The sequence below is a fragment of the Myotis davidii genome, unplaced genomic scaffold, assembly GCF_000327345.1.
Source record: "Myotis davidii unplaced genomic scaffold, ASM32734v1 scaffold6, whole genome shotgun sequence".
In the NCBI taxonomy this organism is placed as follows: domain Eukaryota; kingdom Metazoa; phylum Chordata; class Mammalia; order Chiroptera; family Vespertilionidae; genus Myotis; species Myotis davidii.
In genome coordinates, this window is record NW_006383011.1 from 2,542,138 (window position 1) to 2,555,907 (window position 13,770).

The 13,770-nt window shown below is 38.3% G+C and overlaps 1 protein-coding gene across 4 annotated transcripts in view; it reads right to left on the reverse strand.

Moving 5' to 3' along the window:
* Positions 1 to 279: 279 nt before the first annotated feature.
* The window catches only part of ACTR2 (ARP2 actin-related protein 2 homolog (yeast)), a 36,505-nt gene continuing 23,014 nt past the window's right edge, over positions 280 to 13,770 (reverse strand). For 3 of the 4 annotated variants that reach the window (XM_006778531.2, XM_006778530.2, XM_006778532.2), the window contains 5 exons: positions 13,133 to 13,269; positions 11,397 to 11,546; positions 8,755 to 8,900; positions 3,722 to 3,854; positions 280 to 561 (listed from right to left, as the gene is read on the reverse strand). In XM_006778531.2, coding sequence (XP_006778594.1) covers positions 391 to 561; positions 3,722 to 3,854; positions 8,755 to 8,900; positions 11,397 to 11,546; positions 13,133 to 13,269 — 737 coding nt within the window. In that variant the 3' untranslated portion in view covers positions 280 to 390. The remainder of the gene's footprint in view (positions 562 to 3,721; positions 3,855 to 8,754; positions 8,901 to 11,396; positions 11,547 to 13,132; positions 13,270 to 13,770) is intronic. The other variant, XM_015557930.1, reaches the window with a different exon arrangement.

Consider the following 13,770-nt stretch of genomic DNA (forward strand, 5'->3'; position numbering starts at 1 on the left):
CAATAACGTGTAAAAGCTCCTGTTAAAGTTTCTTATGCTAATGAAGGCATACCACCTAGTGCGCTGAAACTAGCAGCATTAGAGCAGTCAAGTGAAACTAGGAAGCCTACAGGAATGATCTAAATGCCTACTCAGCAGAGACAAAGCAGCAGACAGGACCCTTTGCCCTCTCCTTCTGTTTGTAAGGAAGTGGTTGCATTAAACAGTCAGATTTAGCCACATTAACAAAAATTTAACAAAGCTTCCCCAAGACTCCAGAATAAAACCTGACCTTTTCAGTTAAAGGTTAAAGAGGGGCCTCTTCCATGTCCTGGAATTTAATGAGTTCAAAGATTGGCAATAAAGGAAAAAAGAAAGCGTTAGGGGTATGATGGGAACAAGCTTTGGAGTTTATCGAACAGTCACACCGAGTTTCTCCAGCACGCGGACACCCTTTTCTTGGTACTCCTGTCGGGTCATCCAGAAGTTGTCTTTGTCTTTCATGATGTCTGCTAGAACGGCACCACCCAGGAATACCATGTGCTTTCGGCGGGGTGGGTCTTCGATGCGGATCTTAAATTTCTAAAGAAGAGAGATGATAAAATGTCACATGTGCATAGTGCTTTGTGCTGTGTAACGACTTCACATATTCTCCTGCGGAATTCTCACCAGTCCTGTGGTCTAAGTAGGACTGCAGGATTAGGCATCTGAGGTAGAGACATTCTGTAATTTGCCCAAAGCTCATACCTAGTGTGCTTGGAACAGTCCTGATTTACACCTGTTACCCCATCATTAGTAACAGCACTATCCAGTGTCCTGATTTGAACGATAAATCCCATGACCACCCTATTGTGAGCCCAAATACCAGATTCTGCTTGAGGCAGCTTTTCCCATCAACGGGTGGATGAACACAGGGGTTGACCACTTAGCTAGCTGTCAAATGAAGAGTTTGGATAAGAGGACTTCTGTGGTTTCTTCAAGGTCTAACGCTGCTATGACTTTAGTCCCATGCAATAGAGAAAGATTGAAACTCTTTTCTTATGAGCAAAGCTCTCTTTCTACTTTTTCAAATTCAAATAAAATATTCTCAAAAAGACCAAATATGTTCAAAATAAATCCTGGGGGTATTGGAAAAAATGAACACAGTAACCAAATGAAAGACAAGTGGGAAAAGTTTAAAACTCTATGGCCAAAACAAACAAACAAACAAAAAAACTCTATGGCCAGTATTAACTGCCTAACAAGGACACACCTCAATCTGTATGGTCAGTTAACACCTAAAAGAAACCTTAAAATGATACAGCAGTTTTATTAACAGTGCCACAAATCCTGCAAAAGGACTCAAAATAACTGTCATTCTAAAGTATCTTTATGTCACATAAATGAATCGTAAGATGGGATAATACATCTCAGAAAGACACCAGTTATCAACTCTGAGGCTAACCTGTTATAATGATTTGAATTATGTTTTGCTTGTAGGTCGGGGTCAGCAAACTGTTTCTGTAAAGGGCTAGAGAGCAGATACTTGAAGCTTTGCAGGTCTCTCTGGACAGCTATAGAAATACGTGGTGATAGGTAACGCCATATAAAATGGCTCTGGCTTTGTCCAAAACAATTGTATTTGCAGCAGAACAGCTGTTTGGGGCACAGGGCTGCAGGCCGACCACCCCCTCTCTAAGGGAAGCTGGGCTCCCAGAAGACACTGCTGCCCTTGAAGCTTTCTCAGCTGGCTGCTGTTTCCCTCTCACAGCACTTCCTGACCCCGGGAGTTGGTAACAGGCATTCTTATTCTTCATTGCTGCTCCTCTCTCCTCCTCCCTACAGCTCCACAGGCCTCAGAAACTCCTTCCATCCACTACTCCTTGCCTAAGTCATCTACAGATCCCCAGGTGATTTCTCCGCATATCTGCTCTCACTGCATGAGTGTGTGCCCTCTCCATCATTTCCTGACATTATCCCTAGTGAGTCTGTCCTATCCCTCTCACACTCGGAAAAACTGCAACTCAGGTGATCAACCCTCTACTTGCATTGCCCACAAGCAGCTGAACACTACAGGAGAAAAACTACGCACCTTACTTCTAACGCATCACTTACTTCAACTGAGCCCTAGTGCTGCTCGGCAATCCCATTACATTTCTTCCCTCTCCCCCACTCTCCAGGACATTTTACTCCTCCTCCTCTATTCTGTAAACCTCTATCACTTCCTCCCTTCTCTCAGAGCGTCCCAACCTGTCTTTCTACATTCACCTCTCTCCCTCCCCTCAAAGCCTGTTCACACCAGACTTAATGATCCTTTAAAAGCAAGTCAGATCCTAGCCTTTCTCTGCTCAAAATCCAATTTCACTAGGAGCAAAGTCAAACTCTACTGTGTCCTGGCTGTCTTTCTGCCTCACCTCCCAGCCCTCTCCATTGCTCTCTCAGCTCCAGCCATACCCACCCACTCCCACCAACTTGGGGCTTTTGCACTTGCTATTCCTGCCTAGAAGGTTCTTCCCCGAGAGTCAGTCACATGGCTCATTTCCTCACTCCATTCAGGTCTCTGCTCAAGTTTTCTCATCAGAGGCCTTCCCCAATCACACACATGAAGGAACACACCATCTCTCCAACTCTTACCACTTCCTAACCCCCAACCTTACTTTCCTGCTCTTCATAGTATTTATCACTACTGAGACGCTATCCTTCATAAACTAAAAGCAGGGATTTGGTTTTTGTTCACCACTGTTTTGTTTATCCCAGTGTTGTCACCCTGAAGGAATTCAACATATATATGTTGAATAAATAAATGATCACCTGAAACCAATTTTAAAGTATATGTGTAACTCAATAAAATCTGGCAAGTGAGTGAAGGACTTGGACAATATGGCTCCTTTCAGTCTTTTAATTTATTTAATATATGTGTGTCCAAACTCAATTTAATTTCACCAATTTTGAGTCACATATGAGAAATGTACTATTAGTGTCTCCAATATGTACAGTCCTCTGTAATGTGTAATCTCATCTAATACAGTTCATTAAAGTCCATGAGACAAACCTGAGAGATTTATTCAGAATTAAATGACTGTTGGTTGAGCACACAAAATATAGTGTACTTCACAGTCCAGTTTATAGGGAAAAAAAATCAACGTCAAACAACCATTAACTATGCTAGCTTAAAATTTTCTTTCTACACTACTTACCAACAACTACTAATTAAAGTTTATTTCAGGAGCTATGATAGTTGATGTAGTTGCAAAAAAATTGAAGACATGATGTTTTATAATCTGATCAGGGAGCTAAGACATATGCAAGAAAAAGCCAGAAAATAATCTAAAATCAGAAATATGAGTCCACGAGTAGCAATGAAGGCTGATTACATATCCAAAAAGTTAAAAACAAAAAACAACAATAAAAAACAACCCCAAACCACCAAGCGGGGCATTTATCCCTCCACAGTACAGCAGGTTCTTCCCATGCATTTAAGAGACACCTTGATTCTAGGCTAGTCATTACAGATAACCCAGAATGTTTGGTCCTGGACCTACTCATCTCCATCCACTGAATACACAAGTGGCCATGCAATATGACCATTCTGGGACAGTCCTTATGACCTTGACCATTCAGTGCTTCCTATCTCTTCAAGGCTATACTTGACTGTATTAGAAATTTGTTTAGAAAGACTTCTTGCGCCCTCTGGTGGCTGGCAAGATTCACAAGCTACTTTACAGGGTTTTAAAGGCATGTTAGTTGGATTACTGATACTTACAGAAAGCTTTTCCACATCTCCCTTTAAAACTCGTTCTAAGTAAAGCTGTTTTAGTTCTCGTTCCAACCGTGATGGTAGTCCAGGGTACATTGTAGACCCTCCAGAAAGCACAATGTGCTTATAGAATTCAGATCTAGAAAGACACAACAGATAACCATTTGGGGTTTCAGATTAGGAAAACAGTATCTCAGAGTCCCTGTTATTTATGTCAGCTAGTTGCTAGGAGAATTAAATAAAATTCAACATATAAACCACAGGCTAAATGTTTGCTATTACTACTATTATTGGATAACAAGCCCTCCTTTCATATAAAATGTTACAATTTTGATGAATATACTTCTAAAGCATGACACACTTGAAATGTAACCGAGTCTTTTAATAATGACCAGTTTACATTACAAACTATCAGTATTTGGACCGTGTTATAACAGTGCTTTCTGGAGCCTCTGAGAAGGGGTTGTTTACTCTAATAACCATATTCTATTATGTTCCCAGTTCTTGCTTTTCAATTTTTCCATTTGCCTTTTGTAGTTTCCCGTTTTGTTCCTTTGCCTTGAGGTTGTCACTGTTATTTTTTGTTAAACTGATGAACATGTTTGCTTCCTATAGTAATTCTCTCCTTTCCTTAAATATGTTGTTGGTTAATCAAATATAAAATAGCTACATATGTAGTAAAACATAATCTGAGGGAGGGTCCAAGGAATTCTTCTCAGAGTAAAGCTCAGGAGCTGAGTCACATCCATTTTCGCTTCATTCAAACTGGCTTCGTGTCTTTAGTAGTTACTCCCAGGTTCTCAATGGCTCAAGCAACTGTAATTCTAGCTTCTAAAAGAACAGCGTTTTTGTTTTTAATTGCAGAAGTATGCACATGCGTGTCCCATAAGCCAAGCAGCTGAAGTATGGCTCCATGTGATAAGTACCGTGACATTTACATGTATGCCTTCAATATGTAGAACACACAAACAAACAAAATTTTGAGTTGTGCTCCTCTCCACTCCGGGTCTGTGGAGAGGGGCTGAACTTGACCCCAGTGTTTTAGGAATGCCAAAACGTTAATCACCACCAATAGGAAGTGTACTTTTAAGTACAATTTTCATTAAATCAAAGGACAAAAGCATCTATCTAATTCCTATTATTAGAATTTATCATAATTATGAAGTCTAGGTTAGATGTTTTATCATCCTCCATTAGATTTATAGATTTACTAGAGGCCCAGTGCACGAATTTGTGCATGGGTGGGGTCCCTCAGCCTGGCCTGCGCCTTCTTGCAATCCGGGACCCCTCAGGAGAAGTAGCAGTGCCTAAGCAGCAGGCAGCAGGGAGAAGCCCAAGCCAGGCTGGGCGCCCCACCGCTCCCGCTCATCCTGGCCCCACTGCACCTGCTGCCACTGCTCGGTAGTGCTGCTGCGAGCCCGTGAGCCCGCTGTGAGCCCGGCTTCTGGCTGAGCAGCACTCCCACTGTGGGAGCACACTGACCACCAGGTGCAATAAAAGAAAAGATTATATATCTTTTTTCAAATTTATTGGTTGATTTAGAGAGGCAGGGAGAGAGAGAAACGTCGATTTGTTGATCCACTTATTTATTGGTTGATTCTTGTATGTGCCCTGACTGGAGATTGAACCTGCAACCTTGGCATATTGGGATAAAGCTCTAACCAACTGAACTAACCTAGCCAGGGCAGATAATATATCTTTTTTTTTTTAAAATCCTGACCTGAAGACATGCCCAGAGAGAGGAAGAAAGGAAGGGAAGCAGAGGGAGGTGGGAGGGAGAGGGAAACATGGACACGAGAGAGAAACTTCAATAGGCCTCCCTCCACACATTCCCCGACTGAGGATCAAACCCGCAACCCAAGCATGTGCCCTGACTGGGAATTGATCTGGCAAACCTCCTGGTGCACAGGACAATGACACTCAATCAACTGAGCCACTCTGGCTGGGCAAATTATGTATCTAATTATACAACTCAATAAACAATTTTTTTATGGCTAAAAACACCATAAGCAAGAGATAAGTGTTAAATAAGGGGAGTATATCTGTAATAGATAACAGAGCTAATATAAAAGGAATTTTTAAAAATTAAGGGAAAATAATTACAAAAATTCTATAGAACAGGCAAAAGCCATGAACAGAGAATTCATCAGAGAAAGATATAAAAATGGCCCTAAACATAGAAAAATTATGTTCAATTTCACTCCTAAGGGAGATGCAAATTAAAATTACACTGAGTTATCATTTCCCACTCCTCAAACCAGCAAAAAAGTAAGAGTTGACAAACTTGAACAAGCTGTGGGGACACAGGTGCCTTTGTGTATTACTAGTGGAAATGAGCAATAACAAACTACAACCACTTAGCCTTCGAGCCAAAAATTCCCTCTCTAGAAATATTTTCAGAATATATGCCCCAAACTACAAAAACATAATGTATACAAGCTTATTATTGTAGCATTATGTGTCAACACAATACTGGAATCTACCTAAATGACTAAGAACCACTGAATAAACCGTGATATGTATACACTGAAAAAAGAATGCAACTGGAAAAAGGAATGAAGACTATCTCTGGGAAATGGTATAGGATTGTTTAGGATATAATAAGCAAAAAAGGCAAAGGGCAAGAGTACTTATAGTATACTACCTTTTGTGTAAGAGAAAACAAGAACCACAGAAAGGGCGACCCTGAAACTGATGAAACTGTTTACTATAGGAGGGAGGAGAGGACTAGGGTGGAAAACAGGGGGTGGGAGAGTACTACTTATACATATACTTTTTAATGTAGTTTTGACTATATTGTTAAGGTTCTACTTATTCAAAAAACAAAATTAAAGATGAACCAGGAATATCCTGTGCCCCCAAATAGAATGTGCTAAAAAGATGGAGGCACATCAAAGGACACAGGAGCCTGCTTGAATGTGCTCTCATTGGTCAAATCAGGAACAATTTGAGCAGCAAAGTAAAGACAGTAATAAATTATAATCCACTGGAGAAGAAAATTGTGAATCCATACTGACAATGAACAAACAAAGAGGGAGAAGGAAAAGCACTTCCTTTTGCTAGAATGCTAACTGATGAATACAGAAGGAATGATGGAATTAGAAAATCACCTTCTTGCAATAATCACAAAAATGGAGCCCTAGCCGGTTTGGTTCAGTGGATAGAGTGTTGGCCTGTGGACTGAAGGGTCCAGAGTTCGATTCAAGTCAGGGCACATGCCCCAGTTGCAGGCTTGATCCCCAGTGTGGGGTGTGCAGGAGGCAGCCGATCAATGAATCTCTCTCATTGATGTTTCTATCTCTCCTTCTCTCTGAAAATCAATAAAAATATATTTAAAAATAAAAATAAAAATGGATTTAGGCAAGAATCATCAATACCTGCTAAAAAGGGTGGAGGGCAGAGTTTAATGAGGAACAGGAGATTTACAAAATCTCAATGTATTTTCCCACAAATTACTTATAAATTAGGAAAGAAAAAAACAGGACATCTATATAGTGGAGCAAAGAGAAAACGTCATTAAGAGCTCGACACTAACATCACCAATACGGAACAGACATCGTCTCTGGATGTGATGCCCTGAGAAGGACACATCACATACATATGCAATATTTTTGCTCAAAATCTGTAACCTGAATCCAATTATGAGAAATCATTCAAACCCAAATTGAGAAAAAATTCTCTAAAATAATTGGCCTGTACTCTGCAAAGATGTCAATATCATGAAAAACTGAGGACTGGTAGCAGATAAAAAGTGTCTAGGAATTGTGTCAACTAAATACAATGTGTGATCCTACATTTACTCCTTTACTGGAGAAAAGAAAAACTGTATAAAGGACATTAGTAGGATAGTGGATGAAACTGAAATCTGGTAAATTTAAGTATTTATCAGTAATGCCCTGGATGGTGTGGCTCAGTGCAACGACGGCCTTGGGTTTGATTCCTGATCAAGGGCATGTGCCTGGGTGGCAAGTTCAATCCTGCAGACCTGTGGGGGTGCATGCAGGAGGCAACCAATTGATCTGTCTCTCTCACATCAATGTTTCTCTCTTTTGCTCCTCCCCTCACTCACTTTCCCCCTTCCACTCTCTAAAACTAGAAAAAAAAATCCTCGGGTGAGGATTAATCTATAATAATAAAAGCGTAATATGCTAATTAGACCAGACATCCCTTCCGGATGAAGCCGAGACTGTGAGGGAAGCCTGGGTCCTGGGTGGGGTGCCTGCTGGTGGGCTGGAGAGAAGCCTGGGTCCTGGGTGCTGGAGGGAAGCCGATGCCAGCAGCCCAGGGGGGAGGAAGGCCTACTTTTGCATGAATTTTGTGTATTGGGCCTCTAGTAAATAAATAAGCATATAAAAATTAGTTATTAGTAATCAATCTCCTGTATCTGATAATTAAACTGTGGCTGTATAAGGGAATATTTTTGTTTTTAGAAACTACAAAGTGAATATTAAGAAGTATAGAGGACTTAACATTCATCCTCTCAAATACATCAAGAAAAAAGAGGGGCTAATAAAGCAAGCATGTACAGTAGAACATCAGTAAAATGGATAGAGTATGCATGCGTTCTCTTTATTATCCTAGCAACTTTTCAGGTTTATATTATTTCAAAAGACAGTTTAAAATGACTTCTGAGACACAATGATACAATGTGGTAAACATCAAATACCACCCTATCAAAAAATTATTTTGCCTTATTTATTTAAAAAACATGAGTGAGCCCTAACTGGTTTGGCTCAGTGGACAGAGTGTCGGCCTGCGGACTGAAGGGTCCCAGGTTCGGTTCTGGTCAGGGGCATGTACCTTGGTTGTGGGCACATCCCCGGTGGGAGGTGTGCAGGAGGCAGCTGATTGATGTTTCTCTCATAAATGTTTCTGACTCTCTATCCCTCTCCCTTCCTCTCTGTAAAAAATCAATAAAATATATTTAAAAAACAAACAAACATGAGTGAGATAATAGGCAACTTGGTCATTCTAACTATGTATATTCCATCTATTTCTATTTCTAATAAATAACTTTGAAACCACCATTTCTAACATACCTGGTATCAATGTCAGCTGCCTGGATTGTGTTAAAAAGCAATTCAGCAACACCCACTCCCTCAACATTAATCAAGTGAGGCTGAAATAAAGCTTCTGGTGCTTCAAATCTCTCTCCACCGACTTTGATAATGCGGCCATCTGGGAGCTAGAAACCAAGATCAACCAAGTGTTAGCAAGAGATTAAAAAATCTTCCAGTGTTCTCCAGAACACGAGTACTTTTAAACACGTTTTATAGCCAAAATCATTATCAGCAACATATTTCTCCCAAAATACATTTCTGAAAAGAGAAAAAAAAGTAAAGCAAAGTATTGTTAGATAATTGTTTTTATTACCATACTCTATTCTGCTTTTAAAAATGGTATGCCTTGCCCAAAGGATCAGGAATTTCGTGGAGAAATCACCAATGCGTGAGTGCAGAATGTTCCATTGGTGTTCAGCTAAGCATAAACAGGCAGCATTATCAACCATTGCTCTTGAATCATACCTGGTATCAATGTGCTTCTCTTATTAACACATTTGTAATTTTATAAAATTTTTACCATGTAGCATAAACAGATTCAATTAAAAATTTTAAATAATTTCTTTCACCAAATAAGTACTCTGTGAAACTAATTTTGTTATCAAAACACTTTACATCATGTGTGGAACTTCTGTCAAATTATTTTATCCAAAAATTACTTTATGATCAAAAAAGTTTAAGGAATACTGATCTAGACTATTTTTTATTAGGCAGTTCTTTTGTATCCTACTTATTAGGTTCTATTAAATTTTAAATGATAATGACAAAATATTAATTTAAGCAAAGAAGAGTTAAGTCTGCCCTGGCCAGCTTGGCTCAGTGGATAGAGCGTCAGCCTGCGGACCGATGGGTCACAGGTTTGATTCCAGCCAAGGGCACATGCCTGGGTTGCGGGCTCGATCCCCAGTAGGGAGTGTGCAGGAGGCAGCCAATCAATGATTCTCTCTCATCATTGATGTTTCTATCTCTCTCCTCCCTTCTTCTCTGAAATCAATAAAGAAATATATTTTAAAAAAAGAGTTAAGTCACATCTTGTTTATGTTTAATTAAATGAGAAATGTTAAAGAAAAACTCCCTCTCTTACATCACCTCATAATTCATTGGATGAACCTAAGTAATAAGCGTGCTTGTGTATACTGGCATTTAATGAATTCTTTATGAGATAACAGAATTAGTTTTACATTGACATGTCTCACAGTGTATTTAATATATAATAATTACAATAATTATATTCAGATTTCAAAATTGACTTTCCAATACAACAAATTCACACAGAGCAAGTCCTTTTAAACATTTATTCCATGTTTGCTGTAACTGTTTACAGATATATGCAAAACAATCAGTTTTCAAAAACTCCAGAATTATCTTTTTATAAATTGTATCAAATGTCTTAAAAAGAAAAAAGATACTGATCCAAACATTTAACCTTAGAAAAATAAATAAAACCACCAGGTGAATTTAAAAACCATATGATATCACTCAAGATACCTAGAAAAACGTCACATGGCAGAGACTTTTAACAAAATCTCTGTACCTGACATTTCTAGCTTCTTTGATGGTGTGACTTCTCTGGACACCCTGGCTACTGTCACACTGGAGTCACCTACTCCAGGAACTACCTACCCCCAGGAACTGTTAAGACGCTATGGTTCCCATTTCTTTGCATCAAATCTTACTCTATCCTTTATTTGTTCACCCAGATCCCTCTTCACTTATCAGTTTGCTGTTTCTTTCCTGTCATACATATTTTTATAACCTGCCCCAAATTCTTTGAGAAAGGAGGAAATTAATAAAACATGTCGTACAGTCTTGGTCCCTCATCCTTTGTCTCATGCCACTTTCTTCCAAATAAGGCAGATAGATGAAGTTATAAATCTAGAGGGACTATCAAGAAAGCTTCAGGAAAGAATCCTCAGGGCCATTAAATCACACAGTATTACATTACCATTTGAATCTGTATCTTTAAAAATAAGACAATATAACTCATAAAAATGTATACTTACTTTTAAAATGACTATTTTGTATATATTTGGGATATACAGAGCTTACATGAATCAAATGGTTTAAGAATAATTGTTTTCACTGACTATTATTCTACTTCATTTTAGTAATAATTAGTTTGAAGATGAGATCTGGAAGCATTTGATACCCAGATGCATATGATAGAATTAAGATAGCAATACATTAAAAATTCAGGTACAGTCCTAGCCGGTTTGGCTCAGTGGTTGGAGCATTATCCCAAGAATTAAAGGATCCCGGGTTTGATTTCAGTCAAAGGCACATACATCAGTTGCAGGCTCAATCTCTGGCCCTGGTGAGGGCACGTGCAGGAAGCAACCAATCTATGTGGCTCTTTCTCTCTGTCTCTCCCCATCCCTTCTGCTGTTTAAAAGAATCAATGTAAAAAAAATATCCTCATGTGAGGATTAACAACAACAACAAAAAAATCAGGTAGGAGCAAATCCCCTCATATAAACTGTAACAAAGTTCTAAGTCTCATTGTTATAATTTCAAGTTCACATTTGTTTTCAACATCTCATTGAGAAACTGCATTCCAAGAAAACCTCCTTAAGCACACACCAATAACCATGGTTATTCATTTTAAAACTGGAAATACTTACTGTGTAAGATTCAACTAATACTGTGGTTTCTAAGGCCAGTTTCTGCTCTTGCTCAATGTTATATCCCACATAACACAATTTTTCTTTAATCATTCGAACTGTTTCAAAATCAGCAGAATGGTTGAAGGCGTATCCTCGCAACAGAAGCAGCTGACACACACAAAAAATATGGCAGTAAATTCACAATTACTCTGAATGAGTTCAACTCTGTAAAAGCTGTCATTGCTCACTAAGTATGTCACATCAATAACAAATGCAATAGGCAGTGGATCCTAAGCTCTTACTGATTATTTCAGAAACAGGGACATTTCTTTACCATAGAAGAATTTATTTCACTTTTGCAGAGAAGCTTCAGAGTAACAGAATCAAAAGTTCATGAATAACAGGTAAAACAAGCTAGTTTTAAGAAAGAGTACTGTTTAAGTACTAATGTTTAGATAGTTTTGGTAAACATTAAGTCTATTAGTAAATAAATATTATTTTAGTCACAAATTCCTATTGTCTGCAATTTACTCAATACCATATTCATGATATCTCTGGGTCTTAGAAAATTTTATCTCTAGCTTCTAATATAATGTCTGACACAACAGATGGACAATAGCATGTTAAACAAATGGGGGGGGGGAAGAACTCAACCTGCTAATAGGAAAAAAACAAAACAATAAAAACATAATATGCATATAAACACAACTGGACTTTTCATAAAAACCTCTAAAAAACAAATCCCCTAATCTTTGTGTAACACCCTTGGAAATTCCTTTGGTGGTTACCCTAAGACAGAACTTTGGCCTAGAATGAGTGTATTATAACTCTCATTAACCTAACCTCATTATTATTCTAATTTGAGACTAAAGAAACCCAATGTCAAGATGAAGACTCAATGCAACCCAATTTATTGCACAGACATCACCATACACATTTTGGACATTATAGTCTTTTGCTGTGGGGACTGTTCATTATAGGATGCCCTGTTCATTACAGGATGTTGAACAGCACTCCTGCAGCTGTAACATCCAAAACATGTCTCCAGGCATTGCAAAATGCCTCTGTAGGACAGCACCGTCCCTGGTTGAGAGCCACTGATCCAGAGGAGATACACTAACTACAGAATTCTGGTACAGACAGTACTCTAACCATTTTTTAAAAAAAACATTAAAAAAGTACTCATGCCTCCAAACAGTGACCTCATATACTTTCTCCAGCAATATTTTAAAGAAAATTATAACTAATTAGAGTAAGAAGTAAACTTTAAAATAGCAAACACTGAAAACTAGATATATTCTATGAAAATTACTAAATATTAAAGTCAGGCACATCTGGGCCCTATTTTTAATCAAATATTACTTTGCTATCGATGTGTTTTATGGGGAAGGACAAGAACAGTCAACCCAAGCAAGATTATAGCTTTGATATATATCTGTTCAAAGTAAGGTTTAATGGCAGAAAAGCCTGCCTAAGTTGTTCAAGGCAGTTTTATGGTATCTTCCATCTTTTAAATACCTCTCTATCCCTTCCTCAGGAATAGCAAACATAATTATATAATGAAATAACATATTCTCATTAGTATACCAGAGATCTCATCTATAAATCTCATATGGATTTTTATAGGGATAATGGAGCAACCAGGCCATTTTACTAATGATGCAGAAGATTTGCTAGAATCCTGAGATGATACATTCAACTTTGTGTTAAGTCAAACTACAAATCTAATTTCTAGGATATCATCTTTTGCTTACCTTGATAAGATATCTGGTAATATCCCTCCCAGCAATATCCAGTCTTCTGGTAAGGTGAGGGAGAGAAAAGCCTTCATAAACTGGACAAATGTGAGTTACACCATCTCCAGAGTCCACCACTACTCCAGTCAATAAGCCTGTGTAAGAAACATGAGGTTTTAAGTATAGTAATGCCAAATCAGAAAAATCAAAGCCAGAAAATTTCAACTATTAGTATAGAAGCCAAACTAGAAACTTCACCAATCGTAATGGTCTAGAAGCCAGCATTTCTTTATTATTTATTTTAAAGTGTGTTCCTAATACAGACACTAAAGTTGGTATTCTCTCACATACCGCTTCTGAGAATTTTAGTCTAATCATGTATTACCCCAAGAAATGGGGGGAAAACCGATCCTGAGACATAGGACTGAAAAACACATGTTCTTAATGCTCAGTGCAATTCTTTATTTTTCTTTCCAACTTAGTATTTATCTCTGAATTCCCCTCAAGTAAAATTTTCTCAAATATATTGAATAACTTTTGTGAAAAGCGATGTGAAGGGTAAATACTACACAAGTGGATCGTGAAACCATTGAAACAATCTAGTCTGTATTATTATTTTTTCCATATAGTATATTCAAACTGTGCTGTTTCGGGAA